Raw genomic sequence first — 24,564 nt, 5'->3', positions numbered from 1 at the left:
CTTGATTCCCTTTACAGCCTCCGCCTCTACCCATTTAGTGAAGTAGTCAACGGCAACAAGTATATACCTTCTGCCGCCTGTAGCAGGCGTATATGGACCCAGAATGTCCATGCCCCACTTAGCAAACGGTAGTGGGCTGTGAATGGTAGTAAGGTCAGTAGCCGGACGGTGAATTAATTTGCCAAACCTTTGGCACTTGTCACATTTTTTCACCATCTCCATTGCATCTGCTTCCAAAGTAGGCCAAAAGTAGCCTTGCCGCCTTGCCCTTTGAGCAAGCATCCTACCACCTATATGGGAAGCACAGAAACCAGAGTGAAGATCATCTAGTATCTCTCGTCCCTTTTCAGGAGTAACACACTTTAAGAAGGGTTGAAGGTACCCCCTCTTGTGAAGTTCTCCCTGTATCATTTCAAAACAGGAGGCTCGTTTTTTCAGTGCTGCCGCCTGTTGAGGATCATCCGGCAGTGTACCGTTTGTCAGATATGCCCTGATTGAATCCATCCAGGTTGAGCTTCTGTCTAGGATTCCAATAGGGTTTTCCTCGATACTTCTCTTCTCCATTACTTCCCAAAAAACAGTTCGAGGAGTATCGGAGGAGGCGGATGATGCTAATTTCGAAAGTGCATCTGCTTGGTTGTTTTCTGATCTCGGCACTTGGATCAGATGGAAATCCTCAAGGGAGCCGACTGCTTGTCGGACCGCCTGTAAATACTTGATCATGGCCGGATGAGTTGCTTTGTATTCGCCATTGTACTGACTCACTATCAATTGTGAATCAGAACAGGCGTCTATTTTTCTTGCCCCTGCCGCCTTGCACATGCGGATCCCGGCTAGTAAAGCTTCATATTCTGCCTCATTGTTTGAAGCCTGAAAACTGAAGCGTAGAGCATACTCGAACCTGTCGCCCTCTGGAGATTGACATACGACGCCTGCTCCACAACCGTTTGAAGTAGAGCTTCCGTCCACATATACCTTCCAGACTTGGTCTGGAACTTGAGAGTCAGGAGGACGAGTCATCTCTACAATAAAGTCAGCAAAGGCTTGCCCCTTCACTGCTTTTCTAGGCTCGAAAGTAACTTCGAGACTCTGTATTTCTATGGCCCATTTGATCATTCGTCCTGACGACTCCATGGTGGTAAGGGGCCGCTTGATTGGTTGGTCTGTATACACGACGACTCAACTCGGCATTTTTCAGTACGTGACTGACAAAGTAGACCGGGAGCTGACAGCCGTCCCTTTCAGCAAGGAGCACAGCGCTTAACGCATGATCAGAGACGACCAGGTACATGTAGAGATCTTCTTTGGGCAAAGGGCTGACCAGCCTCGGCAAGGAATGCAAGTGAACCTTTAATTTCTGGAAGGCGGCCTCAGCATCCGGCCCCCATTCAAACCTTGCCTTTTTCTTAATTGCCTGGAAAAAGTATAGGCATTTGTCGCCTGATCGGCTTAGGAATCTCCCCAAGGCCGCCAGACAACCTGTTAACTTCTGAACCTCTCGGACGGTACGAGGCGACTGCATGTCAATGACCGTCTGTACCTTCTCAGGGTTCGCCTCTATTCCTCTCTGATTGATAAGGAATCCGAGAAATTTCCCAGACTCAACTCCAAATACACATTTCTTGGGATTGAGCATGACTTGGTGCCGCCTGAGTGTGGCGAAAGTTTCTCGGAGGTCCGTCAGATGATCTTTCTGAAGTTTAGTCTTGACAATCATATCATCAATATATGCCTCGACGTTTCTCCCAATCTGATCAAAGAACACTGTGTTTATCATTCGTTGGAAGGTAGCCGGGGCATTCTTAAGACCAAACGGCATGACCGTGTAACAGTATAACCCCTGATCAGTGACGAAGGCCGTCTTCTCCTGATCTTTCTTCCATAAGGGAATTTGATGGAAACCAGAATAGGCGTCCATAAAACTCATCAAGGCATGGCCGGCTGTTGAGTCGACCAGGTTATCAATTTTAGGCAGAGGGTAACTGTCTTTGGGGCACGCCTTGTTCAAGTCTGTGTAGTCTACACACATTCGCCAGGTGCCATTCGGCTTTTTAACAAGCACCACATTTGCAACCCAATCTGGGAAGTAACATTGCCGAATGAACCTCTTTCTTCACCATGGTTCCGCTTCTTTTGCCGTACCGGCTTCTTTTTCGGATCCACAGCGAGTTTGTGTACTGCCAGATCAGGACTAATGCCTGGCATTTCATGGACTTCAAATGCAAAGATGTCCTTGTACTCTTTCAACAGGTTGTGAAAGTCGTCACCAAGGTTTCTCAGAGCAGTCGTCCCAACTTTGACTGTTCGGTCAGGACGGGAGTCGTCTAATATCAGGTCCGCATGCTCACCAGCCGGCTGAGGGCGGAACTCATCCGGCCGCTCCTCTGCCAATGATTGCTATTTTCTTGCTTTTCTTGCGGACTCTGTCTGGGACGCCTTTCTCTTTTTGTCGCCTGTTTCTTCAACAGGCGCACTCTCCTTGACATTGTCAAGGTCTGTTTTTTCTCCACTTGACCCAGTGGCCATAACAGTGGGCTTGACATCCGAGAGATAGCACTCTCGGGCCATCCTCTGATCTCCCCTTAGGGAGCCGACTGTTCCATTATCCCTTTCAAACTTAAGCAGCATAAGTGACGGGATTATAACAGCCTTGGAATTATTCAGGGTTGGTCGACCCAGAATCATGTTGTAGGCCGAGAGTTCCTCTACCACTAGGAACCGGACTACCATGTGTCGTCCTTCCCCTTTTTCGCCCAGGCGAATGGGTAGATCTACTCGTCCCAGTGGGTGGACGACTCCTCCTCCAAACCCTATTAAAGGGTGGGAGGCCGGATGTATGCAGTCCGTCTGATATTTCAGTTTTGACAGACATTTGCTGCTGATGAGATCTGAGGAGCTCCCGGTATCTATGAGGATTCGGCCAACTCTCTGGTTGGCCACTTTACATTCAATAACGAGAGGGTCGTCATGCGGCCCCCTTATTCCTCCTAGATCCTCTTCAGTGATGACAATCTCAGGAAATGTATATTTGGACGGCCGTTCTTGGTGAACGGAATTTACATCTAACCGCCTTATATTATCTTTGTTGCCCCTAATAGTGGGGCCGCCTCCTGAGAAGCCGCCTGCAATGGTGTAGACGACTGCATCATCTGTATCGGAACTGTCGGCCTGTTGATTCTTTTTGGCCGACTGCTTTTTTGAGGAAGTGTTCCCCGTAGATTTCTTGACATAAGTGTCAAGATCACCTTGATCAGCCAAGCGGTCTAGGTACCGCATGAGACTGATGCAGTCATTGGTGTGATGACCAACGTCATCATGATAAGCACAGATTTTGTCTTGGTTCCGGTTGCTTGCAGAACCCTTCATGGGGAGCGGCTTCTCAATTGAGAACCGTCCCTTTATTTCTTTTAGGATAAACTGGTTATCCTTGTTAAACACATACTTTGGGGAGTATGGTTTGAATTCTTTTTTCTTTTTCTGAGTCGGCTGTTTAGAGGAGTCAGCCGCCCAGACCTCTTTTCTTTTCTCATCTTTGTTGGACGACTGTTTCTGTCGTCCCTCTCTATTGTCGAACCTCTTCCCGTCCGACTGTTTTATCGTACACAGATCAGTCGCCTGTATATAGGCTTCTGCTTCAATCAAGGCCTCTTGAAGAGTCGCCACCCTTTTTCGAACTAAATCAAATTTGAAGGTAGACCCGTCTTTGAGACCTCTAAAAAAGTCAGTATAAGCTACCTCATCCGGTAACCCTTGAATCTGTATTCTCATCAGGTTGAACCGCCTGATGTAAGAACGAAGCCCCTCCTTCTCGCCCTGCTGAATTGTTCCCAAATCAAGGGTCGTTTTCTTCGCAGGGATGTTCATAGCGAAGTTGGAGGCAAATAAGTAAGCAAGCGTCCTGAAGTTGTTTACACAACCAGTCGGCAGGTTGCCGAACCATTGCTGTGCAATTCCCTTGAGAGTCGCTGGGAAACACTTGCACCAAGTGGGATCATCCAACCCTTGAAGGTACATCAGGTTGGTGAATGCCATCAGATGGTCTTCTGGGTTAGTAGTGCCGTCATAGGCGCCTACTAGAACATTTTTTACTTTGGCCGGCTGAGCGGCTTCAGTAATTTCCTTGGAGAAGGCCGACGGCTGTTCACCAAGTCTAAGCAGCCGTAGCTGCCAGTCCATAGGTTGGACGTTTTTTGCTGCAGGTCCACCAAATGGAGGTGGCTGCATAAAATACTGTTGTTGCGGCACAAATGGTAAGTTTGGTACCGCCTGGGCACTATGAAAGCCGGACTGACGGGAGGTGCCGCCTGACTGACTCTCATGGTACGACTGAGTATGCCTCATCGAGGCATTTCGCAAACTGTCCTGAAAATTTGAAGTAGAAGCCGACTCTGATAATCGGTCACTCTTCTTCTGCTCTAGCAGGAGCCGAGCATCTGTGAACGTTTGCTTTGACCCGTCCGCCTGAATATGACGAACCGGTTTCCTCTTTCCCGTAGGATAACAGAGTTTTGTAAAATCAAGAGCAGGTGGCTCCCGCTTCTTGGATTTAGGATGGGGAGTCGCCTCTCGCCCTTGAACTGGCTTCCTCTTCAGTGAAGTGGAAGGTTTCTTGGCCGACTGCTCTTTGACTGAAGCAGGCGGTTTTTTGTTGATCAACTCTTGAATCTCTCCCTTGAAGTCCCTCATGAAGGTCATGAGTTCGTTCCTTGTGATGGGAGCAGACCCATCAGTCGGCTGTTGCCGAGCAAGCTGTGCGCCTGTTGGCTCGCTTCCTGTTTGAAGATGCTCCCGTTCCCTCCTTTCGGTATGGCGGGTACGTCGGGCCCTTAGGGTCCCGTCTGGAGCTGTATGAGTTTCAACTTCAAATTCACTTTCGGTATCATGGTCCGACTGAACTTGAGGGTCGTCTAGGGGACGCCTCTCTTCTGGAGTCGGTACAGACTTGGATGCCATCTCTGAAGTACTCTCCCCACAGACGGCGCCAAATGTTTCGGGGTTTTCTGATGTCCTGCGGGAGAGTTACAATTCCGAGACTGGAACCGGACGCCTGTACCTGCAAAATAACGGAGACTCCTGAGAGCTCCGCCTCCAACGGTCAAGTTAGTACCTGATTAAGGAGTAATTAATACGGAAATTAAAGTAATAAGATCTCTCTAGGTGAGAGTGCTTAGTGTTGGTGATCTGCGTCGTTAGCGAGATTAGCCGGTTGTTGGTGTTCCGTAATATTTCTGTTCTTCTCTGCTTGATTACTTAATTCCCTCCTTAATTAATGAGGATTAATTGAGTATTTATAGCCTTGAGAAGCGTGCCACTCTCTAGGTTTAAGGTAAACCTAGGGCTGATCGGGCCTCTAGACTGAATTGGGCCTTGATGGCCGGTTTTCCCATTTGGCATGGGTGGACACGTGGCGTGTCTAAATTAGTCCGTAGAGGACGTATCTGTGATTGACACGTGGCAGGCTCCTGTTGGCCTTCGTGAAGGACACGTGGCGGAACCTGGTTGGTCCACTTGTCAGACGGTGATTGGTGGATAAAAATCCCCTAATCAATTAGTGTTTCTAAAAGCTACTTATACAAGGTAATCTTATTAAGTTATTAGAAAGACAATGATCTATTCTCCATGTTATCATATACTCTCTCCTTTATTTTTTTTTTCCCATTTGACTTTTCACGGTCTCCAAAACGCGTCTTTAAACGCATTTATCTCCGTTTGTACACGTGTAAAAATCATAAAAATTCGATATTAATAAACTATACAATGAGACGATTCTAACATGATCCCACATGAATATACTATCACTAAGAAATTAACGAGAATTCATGGTCAAAGTTTTGAAAGTTTGACCCATATTTTTGAAATGGGGCAAAAATTAAGGGAAGGAGGGAGTATTTTTTTTAAAAAAAACAAGTTTAGATAATTGATAATGACTTTTTTTTTTTTTTTTTTTTTTTTTTTGGAAGCAAAGGATTAATCAGTTGAAATAGACTCATATAGCTAGAACACACTTAATCATTTGGATTCTTTCCAAATATTTACTGGTATATGTTGTTTAATCAATCACTATCATAATATATTAATCTCCAATAAGTAAATAAAGTAACATTATAGACAAAGAAAATTGGAATACAATTTTTTTTTTTTTTTTTTTTGAGGGAAAGAAAAATTATAGAAATTTATTTTGTCTATACTTATAATTGTTATTTTTTTTCCTGAAAAAAAAAGGATAATTTGTAAATTACCACCCAAAAAATAGACCAATTTTGATATAACCACCCAAAAAATATTTTATATTAAATTACCACCCATTAAATTAAAAAAACGCGCAGATTACCACCCATTTAGAATTTTCGGTGGAATTTCCGTAGTGGACCCCGCTTTTTCTATTTTTTTTTTCTTCTATTTTCTGGCTTTCCCACTCTCTCTCCCCGATTTTTTTCAATCTCCATTCTTCCTGCCTTCAATTCTTCAACCTTCAATCCTTCCATTTCATGCTCACTTCTAAATTCTTCCTCTTCTTCTTCATCTACAATTCCCTGCTCCGTCTTCATCATCTTCACCACTTGCATCCTCTTCCTCTTCACCATCAACTTCCTCATCCAGTTCATCATCACCATGACCCCCCACTTCCCCCATCTCGGCATCAAGCCTAGCAGCATTCCCACCCACAACATCAACATGCCCCACAACGACACAAACACCAACAACAACCACCTTTAGCAGCCCACACGCACCCAATTGCAGCAGCATCAGCTCGCAACCACCGTACCCCACCTCTTCAAAATCGCTTCACCAATCTCACCCAATTCGTCGCCAATTAAACCCATTTCAGCCACCAATTGGTTCAATTTCATCCCCGACAACACCAATTTCAGCTCCAATTCAACATTCGACCATCAATTTATGCCCAATTTTGAAACCCAGATGTGAGTTCACCACGAGTTGTTAATTAAATTTTAGAATAAATGCTCAGATCTGTGAATTGAAACTCGCCCTTTATTTGGGATTATGAGAGCTTTCTCTCTCTAAATTTTGTTTTTGGGTTTCGAAGGCAGAGGTGGAGGGCAGTGAAGTTGAAGGCGGTGGTCGGTGGTGGTGGGGTAGATTGCAGTGGCTAGTGGTGTATGTTAAGGGCGGTGAGGTTGATTATGGTGGCTCGTGGGTGGTGCTTCCGGTGGGGAATTGTAGATGAAGAAGAAGAAGAAGAATCTGGAAGTGAGCTAGAGAAAAATGGAGGATTGAAGGTAGGAAGAAGGTTGAAGAAGTTAGGAAGATGGATTGAGAAAAAATCCAGGGAAAAAAAATTAAAATATGGGTAAAAATTTTAAATTACCACCCATTAGGTAGAGCCCACAGACGGAAAACCACTGGAATTTTAAAATGGGTGATAATCTGAGTGATTATTTAATTTAAGGGGTGGTAATTTAAAATAAAATAGTTTTTGGGTGGTTATATCAAAATTGGTCTATTTTTTTTTGGTGGTAATTTACAAATTATCCAAAAAAAAATATATAATTGTTTTTTTTTTTGAAAAACCTATTTTGTCTACAATTGTCCTATTTGTACGAAATTAAAAAAAATAAATTGTTTGAACTTATTTATTTTGTGCTAATATAAACTTATTTTAAATTAGCTAAACTTATATAAACTAAATACTAATACATAGATTAAAATAAGATGAATGACCAAACACCTAGTTAATCTTCAATTAATACTTCGTATTACCGTATAAAACAACAAACAATATGATATTAGCAAAAAAGCCAGATATTTTAATTTTGTACACAAGGGATACTTTGATTGATTCAAAACAATTACTTCCTCGATTTTTGAATAGGTGCATCATTGGTTTTTTTTTTTTTTTTACATCATTCCAAAAGTAACTTTTACCATGTTACTAATTGTTGTTGAGTTAATTTTATAATATGTTTTCAAAATTTTATCCATTTATCATTTTCATCAAATTATAATTAAATATATTAGTAATAATTTACGTAACAAACGCGTTTATTTAAAATGATGCAACTATTAAGAAACAAACGGGGAAAGCATTTAAAAAGTTGGGATACATATTTAGGGGTGAAAGTTCGGTATTCGGTTTGGATTACACCCCAAACCGAATCCAAACCGAATTATTTCGGTTTCGGATTTTTGAAACCGAATCCAAACCGAATTTGGATTCAATCCAATCCAATCCAAACCGAAATAATTCGGTTTTGAGAATTAAATCCAATCCAAACCGAAATAATTCGGTTTTGAGAATTAAATCCAATCCAAACCGAATTTTTATGGGCTGCTGTATTAGGCCTTAAAATCTGGGCTTTTTATTGGGCATATAATTTTGGGCCTTTTAAGGCCTAAATTTTGTACCTGTTCCTGAACAAAATTAAAGCATAAATTTTAACATACAACTTTCACAAGTCACAACCATATGCCATACTGCCATAGTAACTAAATTGTCCAGCCATACTGCCATAGACCATAGTAATTAAATACACTTACACATTGTCCACATTGAGACATAAGAACTTAACAAGTCTTAAAACTATCAAAACAGTCCACATGATGAATTGATAATAAAACAGACAAACAGTCCACAAATGAACTAGTTCAACCAACAGGGCAGCTTCATTCTTAGGCTCTTGGCAGAAACTTCAAGTCTTCAATCAATAGGGCAGCTTCATTCTTGGCAGCTAACTCTCAATCAAGCTCAACCAAGTCCGGGTTTTGACCACCAATTGTCATATTCCTCAAGTCTAATAACATTAAAAAAAAATAAACAAGTTACATAATATATATGAAATAATGAAAAAAAATAACATGATAATTGTTGTTTTATGTTACCTTCTTCAAGATCTTCAACTTCTTGTAAACACTCTTCTATATTAGGAAAGGGAGAAGAACGTAGCCAATTTTGAGCACAAACAAGTCCTTCAACGACCCTTGGAGTTAAGGAGCTCCTAAATGGGTCTAGAACCCTACCACCAGTGCTGAATGCACTCTCAGAGGCTACTGTTGAGATAGAGACAGCAAGTATATCACGGGCCATTCTTCCAATTGTTGGAAACCTAGCACTATTAAACTTCCACCACCCCAAAATATCAAAATTTTCACATTCCTCCTCCGTTTCCTCTTCTAAATATTTGTCTAACTCAATTTTTGCTTCTCCATCTTTCTCACACTTATGTTTCTTATACTTACTTTTCAATACCTGAAGCTTCTTTTGTTTGGGAGAAAATTGGGAACTGTCCATACTTGAGGACACTTCCTCCCTAATCACATCACCAGAAGAACCACGATACTCCTCATACAATGCATTCAAAGACTCTTTCAAATTATTCACCAAAACAAATGCATGCTTAGAATCATAAATTTCAATTAACATCCACTCAACATAATCTAACTTATAACGAGGATCAAGCACAACAGCAATAAAAATCAGCATGTTTATTTTCTCCGGATCACCCCAATATTTGTCATATTTCTCCTTCATTTTAGTAGCCATAAGACACATCTCCACATCATCATTTGTCATCAAATCTTTCAAAAGGACAGCAACACTCACCAATTCATGGAAAAATAAATTGGAAGTCACATGCAAAGACCCAGAGACACGCAACGTAAGATCATAAAAGACTTGTAAAAATTCAGAAAACCTTCTGACTGTTTCCCAATCCTCAGAAGTAGGGCAGCCCTTCCCCTCCCTCTCATTTAACTCAATCACATAATGAGGGTCCTCCTCAGAGTACCTCTCAAAAGCATACTCAAACACCAAAGCAGCATCCAACATTAAAAAGGTGGAATTCCACCTAGTAGGCACATCAAGGCACAACAACTTTTTAGAGTTGATTTTTTCTTCCACAACACATTTTTTAAACCTTACCAACCTAGAAGGGGATTGTTTGATGAATCTTACAGCTTGTCTCACACGAGTAATAGACTCATTAACAATTTTCAAGCCATCAGACACAACCAAATTCACAATATGAGCAACACAACGCATATGAAGGAACCGACCCTTAAGAACCCCAGCTTTCCAACCATTTATTTTCCTTCTCATATATCCTATTGCGGTATCATTTGAGCTAGCATTATCAACAGTTATGCAAAATACTTTCTCAAGTTCCCAATCAAGCAAACATTTCTCAATTTCTTTCCCAATTTCCTCCCCCTTATGACTTGATATAGGACAAAAATTCAGAATACGTTTTTGCAAATTCCAGTCATTATCAACAAAGTGAACAGTCAAGCACATGTAATTAATTTGCTGAATAGATGTCCATGTATCGGTTGTTAATGAAACCCTTGAGTTACAATTTTTTAATACCAATTTCAGCTTTCTTTTTTGAGTTAAAAAAGTTTCATAACAATCTTTAGCCACAGTAATTCTGGAAGGGACATGAAATCTAGGCTCCATTACATTACAAAATTTTTTAAAGCCTACTCCCTCAACAAACTTAAAAGGCAATTCATCAACTATAACCATCTCAGATAAAGCTTTTCTAATTACAGTTGGATCATATTTCACATAAGACAATCCACTAGTACAACCACTTTCAATTTTATTGCTTTTGAAAGACAACAAACTTTGTTTTGATTCTTTAGGAGTATTATAGGGGTACTTACGACATCTATTTATATGAGCCCACAATGGACTAGTGCCATTTCTCTTTGTACCACACTTGTATCTCATACCACAGTACTTGCAACGTGCTTCCATTCCAGTGTGTGTTTCTTCCTTGATAAAGTGCTCCCAAACCTCGGAACGATCCTTCATTCTCTTCCTCTTGGGTTTGGATTTTTCATTGTCAGATTCATGCTCCTCAATAGGGACATTCCCTTCAACATTATCCATATTTGTGGACATTCTGATAATCTGATTTAAAACAGAAAAAAGAACTCACTCAATAACCAACAATTTTTATGCAAATCTATGAAAAACAATCAATCTATCACCAGTTCGAGCATAATACAATTCGAGCATAATACAATTTCGAGCATAATACAATTCGAGCATAATAACTATTCAAAGAAAACAATCTATCACCAGTTCGAAAATAACAAAGAAAACATGCAATTCGAGCATAATACTATAATAGAACAACATATATTCTGAACTCTGAAGGAATATCATCAATTCGAGCATAATACAATTCGAGCATAATAACTATTCAAAGAAAACAATCTATCACCAGTTCGAAAATAACAAAGAAAACATGCAATTCGAGCATAATACTATAATAGAACAACATATATTCTGAACTCTGAAGGAATATCATCAATTCGAGCATAATACAATTCGAGCATAATAACTATTCAAAGAAAACAATCTATCACCAGTTCGAAAATAACAAAGAAAACATGCAATTCGAGCAGGAAAAGAGAAGTGCAAGTGAAATCTGAAATTCAAAAATAACAAACATGCAATTCGAGCAGGAAAAGAGAAGTGCAAGTGAAATCTGAAATTCAAAATAACAAAGAAAACATGCAATTCGAGCAGGAAAAGAGAAGTGAAATATGAAATATTGAAATTAAAGCATACCGGAACACTCGAACAGGTGGTCAGCGGCGGCCGGCGTTGGAACACTCGAACGGAACACAGGTGGTGAGAGGGAGAGATGAGGGAAAATCTAGGGTTTTAGTGAGGGAAAGAGATCAGAAACGAAAGAGAAGTGAAATATGAAATATTGAAATTAAAGCATACCGCCATACCGGAACACTCGAACAGGTGGTCAGCGGCGGCCGGCGTTGGAACACTCGAACGGAACACAGCCACAGGTGGTAAGTAGGAAAGCAGGAAGTAGTGAGGTGGTGGATTGGTGGTGGTGGACGAACGGAGTGACTGAGTGAGGTGGTGAGAGGGAGAGATGAGGGAAAATCTAGGGTTTTACTTTTAGTGAGGGAAACGGCTGAGATTCTGAGAAATGGGCTTATAAATTTAGGGTTTGAGTATATATACGTAGGAAAATGGGCTGAGAAATGGGGCTTATTTCGGTTCGGTGTTCGGTTTTCGGTTTTTAAAATCCCAAAACCGAATCCAAACCGATATAATTCGGTTTTCATTTTCTCAAACCGATCCAAACCGAAAACCGAACAAAACCGAACCGAATTGCTTATTCGGTTCGGTTTGGTTCGGTTTTCGGTTTTTATCCAAACTACTTTCACCCCTATACATATTTCCAAATTGCTATAAACCATGTAAATTTTACCCGCCATAGTCATTAATCACCACACCTCCCCTGCCTTCGTTCCTCTGACCCTTCCTCTCCTTTTCAAACCATTTTCATTGCCAAAACTCAAACAATAAACTTATTCAAAAATTAATCAAATATATAAAGAAGAGACTAGAATTAATCATCGAAGCCGCTTTTCTTCAACCTCTTTCTCCTTTCTCACTTCGTGTATTAGCAGTAAAACAATAAGCTGTTTATCCGTGAACTGATGATAAAAAGAGATTGAGAAGACAATTGTAAAGTACGTAGTCGCATTTCCCGTGATATATTTGAATCAACTTCGATTGCAATTATATTCGAGGTTTGTTAATTTCTATCTTCTTTAATTATTCATGTAATTCGATCAATATAGGTAGAGTAATTTGTATTCCTTAATTTTCCCGATCTTGGTAATTTAAACTTACATTACATTGATCAATTTTTGTTTAGAGTTAATTAAGATGACGCCGAAGAAAATAGTACGGCTTATATCGGCGAAAACAATGTCGTGGAGTAGAGATGACGATGATGAAGAAGGGGTGCATAGAACCGGATCATCGAATCATGAGGAGGATTACATGGTTGAGAGGCCGAGGGAAAGGTTGAAATCGTCGAGGGGAAATCAATTCGATATGCTGGTTAATGAGTTCAATCAAGGCTCGTCTGAATTTTGTCGAGAGGGATTGTTTGACGGTCTTAAAGATCTTTATCATGGTCTTGCTATTCATCCTGAAAAAAACAGGTACCAACTTCTAACTACATTCTCCATTTTTATCTGTTTTTTTTTAACAATTATTTGGTGCCATTATTTGCTCTTTAAAAACAGAGGAATGATTGAGAGAAATGAATTATTGGTTAGAATTAAACTACTGGTAAACAATTAATGATATGGAGTAGATTGGGATTAGATGTATTGTTTTAACGAGATTTTAGGGTGTTCATTTTTTGACCGGTTTAAAATCAATTAAGGTGACATAAATTTGGTAAAATCATGGAAAAAAAAAGGAGTAGACGCTAAGTCATGAAATGTTTATAATTGAAAGAAATTCATAATCTCATTATGATTTTATGAGTGTACAAGACAGTTTCATTCTAAATTTTAAATAAGGTCTTTTCAAAGGATGAAATTTGTTGTCATTATATTTGTTTTAAAATTATTAAACCCTTAAATATTTTAGAAGTGATTAAACCAAAAAAATTACAATCATTTTGAGCAAAAGGGGAAAATAAAAAGAATGATAGAGGTGATTATATTTTTAAACCAAAAAACTATAATCATCATTTGGAGCAAAGTGAATAAATGATTCCATGCCAAATAGTTATGTTTAAATGTTCAACTCCTGATTATGTCTATTAATTACTCCCATCTTTTAATCATTTAAATTAATGACTCTTTGTTTGGAATGAAAGAAATACTCATGACAAATATAGAGTTAAAAAAATGACGGTAGATTTACGCATGCAATAGTCAAACTCCACCGCAAAAGATTAAGAAACAATTTATTTTTTTTATTTTTTTTGAGGGTAGAAACAAAATTAATTTGATGTTCTAGCAATATACTAAAAATATTTTCACAGTGAGATATTATACCTAATCCAATCAGTTAAATGGATGACATAGATCAAACACTAAGGGTGCGTTCTATTCACCTGATTTTTATTAACCCTTATCACAACTTATATGAATTTATTTTTCTTGAACTTATCAAATCTAAACTTATCTGAACTTATTAACCCTTATCTGACTTATTTTTCCTAAAATAAGTGGAAATAAGGTGAACAGAACAGGGCCTAAAAAAGAAAAATGTGATTGATAGATTTGGCTACAAAATTAGTGGTCAATCCTATTTTTTCAAACTATCTCAAAACATACTTATCAAAAGGACATTTTTAATTTTGCTACCACCAAAAGACAGGCATTTTAGTTTTGCTACCCCTTTAATTTTTTATTTTATTTTACTACCATCTAAATCACAGTTTTTAAAAATTACTACCACTTAACGGAATGGATTAGGTTTCTTTTAAGTTTATTAAAAAAAAAACCCACCACCCTCAACTGCCACCCTCCCCTCTCCCTTTCCTCCACCTTTGCAGCCCAACACAGTCACCACCCCAGCCACCCCCCTCCCCCATGCCGGCGGCGGCCAAAGCTTGGGCCAACACCGGCGACCCCACCCCAAACCCTTTCCCCCACCTACGACACCCCTAACTCCATTGATACTCACGCACAAAGCTTAAGGAAAGGGGTAACATGTTCATTTCTTCACCAAAACGCACAAAATTAGTACCAAAACGTTCACAATGCAACACACTATCATTTGGGATCAAGAATTGCGCGAATACATTTGTGAAACAAAAACCCCCAATTCGATTTTTTTAGGGTTCTTCGCGAAAATTTTAAAGGGGGAAGGGGAGAGGAGGGACGATTCAGGGTGGGGGAAGGGGAGGGGGCCGATCCCGGTGGGGTGGATGGGGAGGGAGGGTTGGGGCAGCGATGATGGGTGTGTTGATGGAAGGGATGGGTTGCGATGATGGGGCGTTGGGGTTGGGTTGGGGGGTTGCGTTGATGGAAGGGTTTGGGTTGCGATGATGGGGCGTTGGGGTTGGGTTGGGGGGTTGTGTTGATGGAAGGGTTTGGGTTGCGATGATGGGGCGTTGGGGTTGGGTTGGGGGGTTGCATTGATGGAAGGGTTTGGGTCGCCGGCAGGGGGGAGGGGGAGGGGGAGGGTGGCTGACGGGAGGGGGCTGGCTGGGGTGGTGACTGTGTTGGGCTGCAAAGGTGGAGGAAAGGGAGGGGGGAGGGTGGCAGTTGAGGGTGGTGGGTTTTTTTTTTTTTTTTTTTTTTTTTTTTTTTTTTTTTGTTTTTAAATTTTACTTTTTTTTTTAATAAACTTAACAGAAACCTAACCCATTCCGTTAAGTGGTAGCAATTTTTAACAACTGTGATTTAGGTGGTAGCAAAATAAAATAAAAAATTAAAGGGGTAGCAAAACTGAAATGCCTGCCTTTTTGTGGTAGCAAAATTGAAAATGTCCTTATCAAAATTTCTAAAATAATTTATTTGTATCTATCACTAGTTGTGTCATTTGTGTACCTCACAAGTCATACGAAAATCCCCGCTCTTGTAAGCTAATAGAGCTTAATTAAACTACTCTGAATATTATTAAATTAAAATAAAATAATAAATTGAGTTGAACTAAAAATAAGTCTAAAACAACATAGTCGGAATATGTCCGAAGGTCATTATCAAGTTGGGTCAATCTATTGGCATTTGGCAACGTGACATCTTGGTATGGGTGCAGCCGACTTATGGGTTCGGAATTTAGATTGAAGGCGTCTCTCTCAACCTCCCAGCTCATAGTGGGCGATTTGTTTCATTGACTACTAAATTATTTGACGTCTCACTATACGCCAGGTGGTATGCCTGGATTCGTATACACTCTACTTGGCAATTATTAGAATTTTATTTGGTGATCAATAATTTATAGGAAAATCTAATCCTACCGGTTCACAGTTTCACACCCGTCCAAACGCATGCCCAATCATGGCCGTGTAATCTAATTGGTAACCTCCCTATTTGAGTATTTTCCTACTAGGTTATCCCCGTGCAATACACGATTACAGTTGGAACTAAACTTTCTTGTAATTTATATTTTTTTGCATTATAATATATAGTATATGAACATTAGAATTAAATATAAAAAATTTACATTTAAGGAAAGGAAAAAAAAAAATATTGAAACCACGATCAAACATCAAACAAATTAGCTATGTGAAACTATAATTTAGGAGAGAACCTTGATTAGTTGAATTTATAGACACTTATGCATTGATGTAAAAAAAAATGTAGATTAAAAATAAAATAAAATAATCATTAATAATAATTGATGGCATCACATATAAAATTTGAGGGAAAATTTTTAATGTAAAAATGACACGTAAGATAATTTGAGAGTTGATGATGTCAGCAATGTTTTATTTTAGTAATAGTTAATTAATAGATGTGTTATACGTTGACCGACAAATTGGATTAGAAGACATAATTGATGTAGTAAAACAAAAAGGGATATGGTTGAGGTATTAACAAATTATAGCAAAAATTAGTGAAGTAAATGGTCTATTAAATTTTAATGATGTATGATGTGAGAAAGATCATGAAAGGATTACCAAATACTACTTAAATAAAATAAAAAGTAAAACCCCTATTAAAGCAATTGTAATACTTACAAAAAAAAATTAAAAATGATGGAGTTTTTCTATTTTGTACTCAATCGTCTTTAAATAAATACATCATTTAATTTATTTGGCTGTTTTGACTTTTAGAATTGTTATAAAATAATACTACTCTAATTAGTAAAAACTATGAAGAAGTTATTAAAAGTAGAAAATTGAAACTAATTAATTAAACAATTTTATTTAAAGTAAATGCATATTTTTAATTATGTGAATAACGCTATGATCAAATTAAATTTATAAGAATTCCCCATTATCCACTAATATAATACTCCCTCCGATTTCCTAGGTTATAATCCCTTTTTGTTGTAATGAGATTCAAACTCCTACCTCATGCACAATACATAAACAAGTGCATACCAATTGCACATCAATGAGAAGTGTTATTATTTCGTTTTTAGAATCGGCCTCTTTCTTTTTTTTGGCCCTCTTTATTTCGGGGCCTGTGTAGCAGGGCTCTTTGCCCACCTATTCCACCGTGCTAGCGTGTGATTATAAAAGCATTATGTGTCCCACATTGACAGATAAAGTAAAGAACATGCAATTTATAATCCCAGTTATTGAAGATATTGTATTGCTTATTGGTTTTAGGATACAAAGATAAAACAGACTTTATAAAATACAGTTTGCCTGTTAGACATTCATTTATGTTGCAGGGCATTTGATATTACAAAATTTCATAAGAAACACAAAATGTTATCATTTTGTGAGTTAAAATTCTGATTGAATATTAATTTGTCATTGTAAATCCAAGCAGCAAAATGTTGTGATGGTGCTCAAACACGCACACTAGTGTTGTTCTGCATGCTTTGTTAGACAAAAAAAGGGTAAACTGAAACCAGGAAAACGCACCATAATGGCAAATGCAGGTGGTACAAGGCATGGGACAAGTTTATACTATTATGGGCGATTTACTCTTCTTTCTTTACACCCATGGAGTTTGGATTCTTCCGCGGACTACCAGAGAACCTCTTTGTCTTGGACATTGTTGGACAAGTAGCTTTCCTCGTCGACATTATGCTTAGATTCTTTGTTGGATACAGAGATAAACAGACTTATCATATGGTCCATAAACGCCGTTCTATTGCATTCAGGTGCCATATTTTTTCTTATTTTTGTTTTCCTTACCAGTTTTATAATAGTTATGCTATTTCTTTTCAAAATTCAGCCAAATTAGCACAAACAAGAAAGTTGTTGCTGATTTAATTCGTACAAATTTCATTTCCTACTTACAGGTACTTGAAATCAACATTTATCCTCGATTTGTTAGCTTGTTTCCCATGGGATCTTATTTACAAGGTATTACTCGACACAGTTTCTTTTTTTATCCAGTTGCCTAATGTTCCTCCTTCTCCTTTTCGGTTCTTTTCTAACAGTTTGTTTGCCTAATTTCTTATGGAACTGTAGCCCTTATGTCTTCTTGACTATCACCTGTATAATGATCACGAGCTAAGCTCATTTGACATAAGAGTCCGTTATCTGCTAGAGGACTTTGAATAACATTTTCATCTTCTTATACTTAGCATGACAGAAAAGATCCAGAAACAAAAGTTGGTTCATACAAGTATAGTTTGTTGTAATTCCTTAATTGGAAATATTAAGACAGAAATTAAGTTTTGATCAAAATTTTAAGAGGTTAATATTTAGTATACTCTTCTCATAGTATATGCAATGAGTACTAAGCAATTTGCTCCTGAAAAGCACAAAATTGTAAAGGAAATCAGACAAAAATCCTCAATGCCATTGTCATTTTTTAGAGGATTTCTTCAATCATATAGCTCGATCACCTCAAAGATGATGTCCTTCAGAGCTCGATTTACTGTATGGACTCTTTGTGCCACAAAACTTCATTTCTTCTTGACTTCTTGTACTATGTATTTATTATGTACTATTGCATGTTACATAACCTGTTAAATATGTATATTAAAACCATAGTATAAATGTATAATTCATATAATAATGTACTTCATATATCTTTGCAGGCATCTCACAAAAAAGAAATAGTGAGATACATGCTGTGGATCAGGTTGTGTCGGGTGCGCAAGATTACTTTCTTCCTCCAGAAAATGGAGAAGGATATAAGGATCAAGTACCTTATTACAAGGATTATAAAACTTCTTACTGTTGAGCTCTATTGCACACATACAGCAGCTTGCATCTTTTATTATTTAGCCACTACAATTCCTGAAAGCCAAGAAGGTTACACATGGATTGGTAGTTTGACGTTAGGAGACTATAGTTATTCCCACTTTAGGGAAATCGATATTTGGAAGAGGTATACAACCTCTCTATATTTCTCCATTGTCACCATGGCTACTGTCGGTGAGTTGGTTTTTTTCTATCTCAAATGTTAAGCATATCAGTTTGATTTCAACACATAAACATATGTATATTAGTATATATGATGAAAATATGATAAAATATTGCTATGCCGTGGATACTGTAAGAAATTTTGTATGCCTTAGCTAGATAGCGTAAGCCATACAATTGATCATCTGGTGTGCTCTAAGAAATGCCGAGTAGAGACTATAGAATGATTACTAAGCAAATGAGAGGCATTTTCAAATCCAAGGATTTAACAATATCATTTATTTTGAGGTGAAAAGAGTAATGATTTATTCAGATAAGTCAAATTTGATTTACATTTATAATGCTAAAAAAGCTTTGGCAACAGTTTTGATTGATTATGGCAGGTCATGGAGTCATAATAAAGAGTGTTTTTAGTGTAAACTTAATGTGAATTACAGCGTAGTAATGTAGAATAAACCTACTTACGAAAAGATGTTACAGCAAAACTACTCAGATATGTGTTCATGATTGGCTCTAGAATGTCATTAACACATCAATGATGCTATTATATTACAGGATATGGAGATATACATGCCGTCAATATGCGGGAAATGATATTCATTATGATTTATGTCTCGTTTGACATGATTTTGGGTGCTTATTTGATCGGTAATATGACTGCATTGATAGTTAAAGGCTCTCAAACAGAACGATTTAGGGATAAAATGGCAGAAGTAATGAAATATATGTACAGAAATAGGCTTGACAGGGACCTTCGTAATCAGATTAAATCTCATCTGCGTCTGCAATACGAAAGTAGCTATACTGAGGCTTCTGTTTTGAATGACATTCCCATTTCTCTTCGAGCAAAGGTAATGTACAAGAACCAGCATTAAAAAATTTCTAATATGTATCTGAGAAATTGAGTTGCTTTTGCTTGTGTAATTTCCTTACTAGGATGAGCTAAATATATACTCTATTGTTTATGCAGATTTCCCAAACATTGTACATGCAGTACATAGAAAATGCTGCAATTTTTAAAGGATGTTCTATAGCATTCATGAATCAGATTGTAAGCTCCTAACTTTCTATCTATTTTTCGACAGATACTAATTTTCTGCATCTTACTGCTGTAACAAATACTAAAATGACCACTAGTTTCTGGGTGCAGCCATACAGATCAATGGTTGTCTACCTAAATCTTATGTGTTTTGACATGTTTCTCAAAGTTTAATGAGGAGATTCTGTGATTTGGTGATGAAGGTTAGGCCTTAAGATTTTCGGTCTGTTCATCACCAAATCATTTCCTTTACACATAGGTCCAGCCATACAGATTAATGGTGGTCAACATATGTTCTTATATGTTTAGACATGTTTCTCTTAGTTTAATGAGGAGATTCTGCGATTTGGTGATGAAGGTTAGGCCTTGAGATTTTCATTCTGTTCATCACCAAATCACGTTTTCACTCTAAAAGGACACCCTGGTACAAACTCAAAATTAATTTTTCGATTTGGTGATGATGGTTAGGCCTTAAGATTTTGGGAAGGTTATAACCCACAGTAAGAATGAAAACGTGATTCCTGTTCTTCTTTAGAGATACACAATGGTACGAAATCTCTACATTGTGATAGTTGGATTATATGTTAACCTATGCTTTTGGTCTTGCAGGTGACCAGAGTTCATGAAGAATTTTTCCTTCCCGGTGAAGTGATATTGGAGCAGGGAAATGTAGTAGATCAACTATATATTGTCTGTCATGGAAAGCTGGTATGTGTACATGCTTCTTTTATCCCAATAGGTTTCTTTTTGTAATACCTGGAATTGTAACTTTTCGTAATCTAATACTTTACACATGATAAAAGTTCGCTATTCCAATTTGACATCAGATGCAAAACTATAGACATGGTTAATATTGTACTTGCTTCACAAGTGGCATTTGATGGAAATGACAGAGTTCATCTTTTGATGCAGTTCAGACTTGAACTAATGTACCATCATGCTAGCTCTTTTCTTTAATAATCTCGTTATATTACTTCTCCTATATGGATACTAGTTTTCGGATAGTGGTTGCAGGAATTCACATAGTTATATCTGTTGCTCTTCTGCAGGAGGAGGTAGTCATTGAGCAAGATGGGTCAGAAAAGACGATTTCACATCTTGAACTTAATAGCACTTTTGGACAAATTTCCATTTTTGGCAACATCCCTCAGACTTGTACAGTCCGAGTTATTGATCTGTGCAGGCTTCTGCGGATTGACAAACAATCATTGAGTAATATTATTGACATATACTTCTATGATGGGAAAAAAATCTTTGACAATCTCCTTGAGGTAATTGGAGGACTGTGTCCATCCATATGAAAGCCAAGCATATTTTGTCTTTTAAAGATCAATTTTGCTCCCCCTTTTTTATGTTTTTTCAGATGTTGCTTAACCAGTAAAGCTCAATACAATCTTTACTTTGAAGCTAATGCACAAGTAATATATCTGCCATTGTTCATTGATTTGGTAGGGCAATGATGGAAAGTTCAACTTCAAGGAAATTGAATCAGATATCGCATCTCACATAGAACAACATGAATCGGAACTTGCTCTCAAAGTAAATAATGCTGCATACCGTGGTGATCTTTATCAGCTAAAGAATTTGATAGGTGCTGGAGCTGATCCAAAGAAGACAGATTACAATAAAAGATCTCCCCTGGTATGCTATTTCATCACTTATTCATTACCCTTTCTTGTTCTTACTCTTACTCTTATTCCAACATTTTAGATTGTGATCTGGTAGTCCCTTGTGTATGTAGTTGTATTTCTAATAATGCGTACAACTGTCATCACCTTTCAGATGTCCCTGTATAAAGTGTGCACTGTGCAGTTAGAACTTTGGCATGAACCTTTGTTTTGCATCATTAGCAAGGTTATCATTGTAGTGTATACTTCAATTTTTTTGGATAGGAAATAACTTCTGGTCTTGGCCTCAGTCAAGAAATGCAGGAAACAAAAGTGATTGCATGTTAATAAACTATATTTGTACCTTGCAATCTATACCTCATAATTTTTTCTCATGAAGGATCAAGAACCGTGTGCTCTAACTATGCGCCATTACAATTGTCTTCCTAGGTTTTCTGATATAGTACAGCATCACTTATTTAACTTATACCTGTATTAATACATTTAGGCCTTGTTCTCTACCCTAAATTTATAATATTCATTCATGTCATGTTCTCTTTACCCTTAATTTATAACATTCAGTAGAAATAAATTTTAATTAGTAAAGTTCAACAACTTCATAGAACAAATATAATAGCACAACCTCTTTTGGCTACAGCATATTGCAGCATCTCAAGGACATGAAAACATTGTTCTTTTTCTTATTCAAGAAGGCGCCGATGTCAACCAGTCAGGTGGCTTTTGCATTCAACTTCTTTGCTTTTTTCACTTTTTTTTTTTTTTTTTTTTTTTTTTTTTTTTTTTTTTTTTTTTTTTGTTATTTGAGCAGAATCACTGATAAATTTATTCTATCCACAGATGATTTTGGAAATACACCCTTACTAGACGCTGTGAAAAATGGACATGACCGAGTTGCTGAGTTATTATACAGAGAAGGAGCTAGAATTGATTTAAAAGATGTTGGTACTTTTCTCTGTACAGTCGTTCTAAGCGAAAATCTGGAATTTCTGAAAAGACTTGTGAACAATGGGGTTGATCCAAACTCTAGAGATTATGATCGTAGAACTCCACTTCATGTTGCTTGTTCTCATGGGTTATATTTGATGGCAAAGTTTCTGGTAGAAGCTGGAGCACTTGTTTTATTGAAAGACAGGTAATAGTTCACTTACATTGTTGGTAAATTTCATACTTTGCATGTAGTCTAAAGTTATCAATTGCAATGAAGCTTCCATGGTTATTGCTGGACGCCTTGACCTCACGTTTTGTAACTGGTGCTCAAACAAATGACAGTTTCTGCTATAATGCAATATATATTATATACATCTTTTTGCTTCCTTTGATGGATGTCTAAACTCTGAATGTCTGTAACGTCTACAACGATACATGCAGCTGCACTAGCCTTTAAAGCATACTTTTTTCATATTTCTGAATCATGAAATCTGAAATCTGCAGATGGGGCTACACACCACTGGATGAAGCCAAGATGTGTGGGCATAACACTTTGATAAAGCTACTGGAATCTGCAAAATCTACTCAACAGTATGAATTTGGTGACCACGATGAAGAAATTCCTGGTACTGTTTAATATTGTTTCGAAAATTGTCTCATTTATCCACTTTATAGTTCCCAATTCCCTCTTCCCGTAAGATATGAAAGAGACAAGTGAAAGCAAGAGTTTCTTGAGATTTAAAAGCCACCTTGGCCTAGGTCTTATAAAAGCTGAATAAAAACATACCGTATGTGTTTTATCATTTTGGACCTATAGCTTTCTACAATGAATAGCTTAAACGGGAACTTTGACTGTGGGTACCAGTGTTGTTGAAAATAAAGCCACAGGAAATGAAACAGTTATCTGAAAATTAGAAAAAAAAAAAATGAATAAAACTGATGGTAACATACCCTTTCCCTCTCTGATTCGATAACACTCTATTTTGTTTCCTCCTATCATACCAAACATTCCCTAAGGCTCTACCTCAATCCGCTCATACACATAGGTGCACATTTCTGGATTTCATGCTGTAATGAACTGACTTAAGGGAGAGTATTATTGGTAGTTTATTATGTTAGTAGTTATCAAATGAAGTATGGACAATTTGGTAAATCTAGTATTATTAGGTTAGTAGTTTGTAACCTTAGTATAAATAGAGGGAGGGTTGAAAGAAGAAGGTAGGCAGAAGTTAGATTGAAACTTGTTGAGAGTTGTGACCTCATCAAGTCACTCATTGGAGAGTTGTGAGCTAAACTCACTATTGAGAGTAATAGCCTTAAGCTATTAACTTATCCTTTGTAACCCTTCCACCATTATCAATCAATAGTAAAGCTTCCATCTTTCTTATTTCTTCTTTATAAACTAATTTCCCAAAAAATCAGGTTAATTAGCTTATCAAAGAACCAATCTCTCTCTTTATTTTACTGTTATTAGCATGAGGAATATCAGTCTATTACACATGCACGGGCTTTATATTAGCCTCTACGATAAAAGGTCTCGAAAGCTTTCAAACAAGCTTGAATGCATTTTTCAAAAGAATAGATGTTTTAAATTAGTGCATCTGCCAGAGGACTAGGATTAATGTTATGCACAATCTTTTATAGAAAAACAATATTATTGTCGAATTGATGTGTAGTAATAGGAATACACAGCTTGTAAACTTAATATATACTTGCTTGCAGATAAGAAACTCCATAAGAAATGTACAGTGTTTCCATACCATCCATTTGATGCCAAAGAGAACAGAACACACGGGATCGTTCTATGGATTCCACTGACAATAGATGAGCTGGTAAAGGCGGCATCAGAAAAGTTAAACCTCCCAACTGATTCTTGTGTTTTATCAGAAGATGGAGGTAAAATAATTGATATAGAAATGATTGATAATGGTCAGAAGTTGTATCTGATAAGTGAAACAGAATAGGAATCGTTCAACTCCTTTTCACCTCTTCTTCATGTGTACAAAATTTGGTTCATTCTTCCCTTTCTTTCATGTATAATAGCTGTATAAACAGGCAGTTGAAATTTTTTGAAGTTTTTATTAGATCTAGTTATGCCATGGCTCTATTTTGAGTGACTGAAAAGATTGGGTAGAGCCAAAGATTGGTGCTTCATGAGCTGATGGTTGGCGCGAACATATATGAATGTACTAGCTTATTTAAGGTGATTGAACTGCTC

The 24,564-nt window shown here is 37.7% G+C and overlaps 1 protein-coding gene across 1 annotated transcript; it reads left to right on the top strand.

Moving 5' to 3' along the window:
- Positions 1-12,164: 12,164 nt before the first annotated feature.
- On the top strand, positions 12,165-24,331 carry LOC110735060 (potassium channel SKOR-like). Its single transcript, XM_021915189.1, has 14 exons — positions 12,165-12,531; positions 12,660-12,951; positions 17,312-17,536; positions 17,678-17,741; positions 18,425-18,764; positions 19,308-19,603; positions 19,723-19,803; positions 20,401-20,499; positions 20,841-21,062; positions 21,244-21,432; positions 22,057-22,132; positions 22,257-22,551; positions 22,851-22,972; positions 24,069-24,331. Exons 2-14 carry the CDS (start codon positions 12,671-12,673, stop codon positions 24,308-24,310), a joined length of 2,532 nt encoding a protein of 843 aa, XP_021770881.1. The 5' UTR covers positions 12,165-12,531; positions 12,660-12,670; the 3' UTR covers positions 24,311-24,331.
- The last annotated feature ends 233 nt before the right edge of the window (positions 24,332-24,564 follow it).

This window comes from Chenopodium quinoa, unplaced genomic scaffold (assembly GCF_001683475.1).
Source record: "Chenopodium quinoa cultivar QQ74 unplaced genomic scaffold, ASM168347v1, whole genome shotgun sequence".
Lineage (NCBI taxonomy): Eukaryota > Viridiplantae > Streptophyta > Magnoliopsida > Caryophyllales > Amaranthaceae > Chenopodium > Chenopodium quinoa.
This window is presented reverse-complemented; position numbering and strand designations above follow the sequence as displayed.

Coding starts and splice junctions, on each gene's coding strand:
- LOC110735060 (XM_021915189.1), top strand. CDS start 12,671: ATGACGCCGAAGAAAATAGTACGGCTTATATCGGCGAAAACAATGTCG. Junction 19,604..19,722: donor CCATTTCTCTTCGAGCAAAG/GTAATGTACAAG, acceptor TTGTTTATGCAG/ATTTCCCAAACATTGTACAT. Junction 21,433..22,056: donor ACAATAAAAGATCTCCCCTG/GTATGCTATTTC, acceptor TTTTGGCTACAG/CATATTGCAGCATCTCAAGG.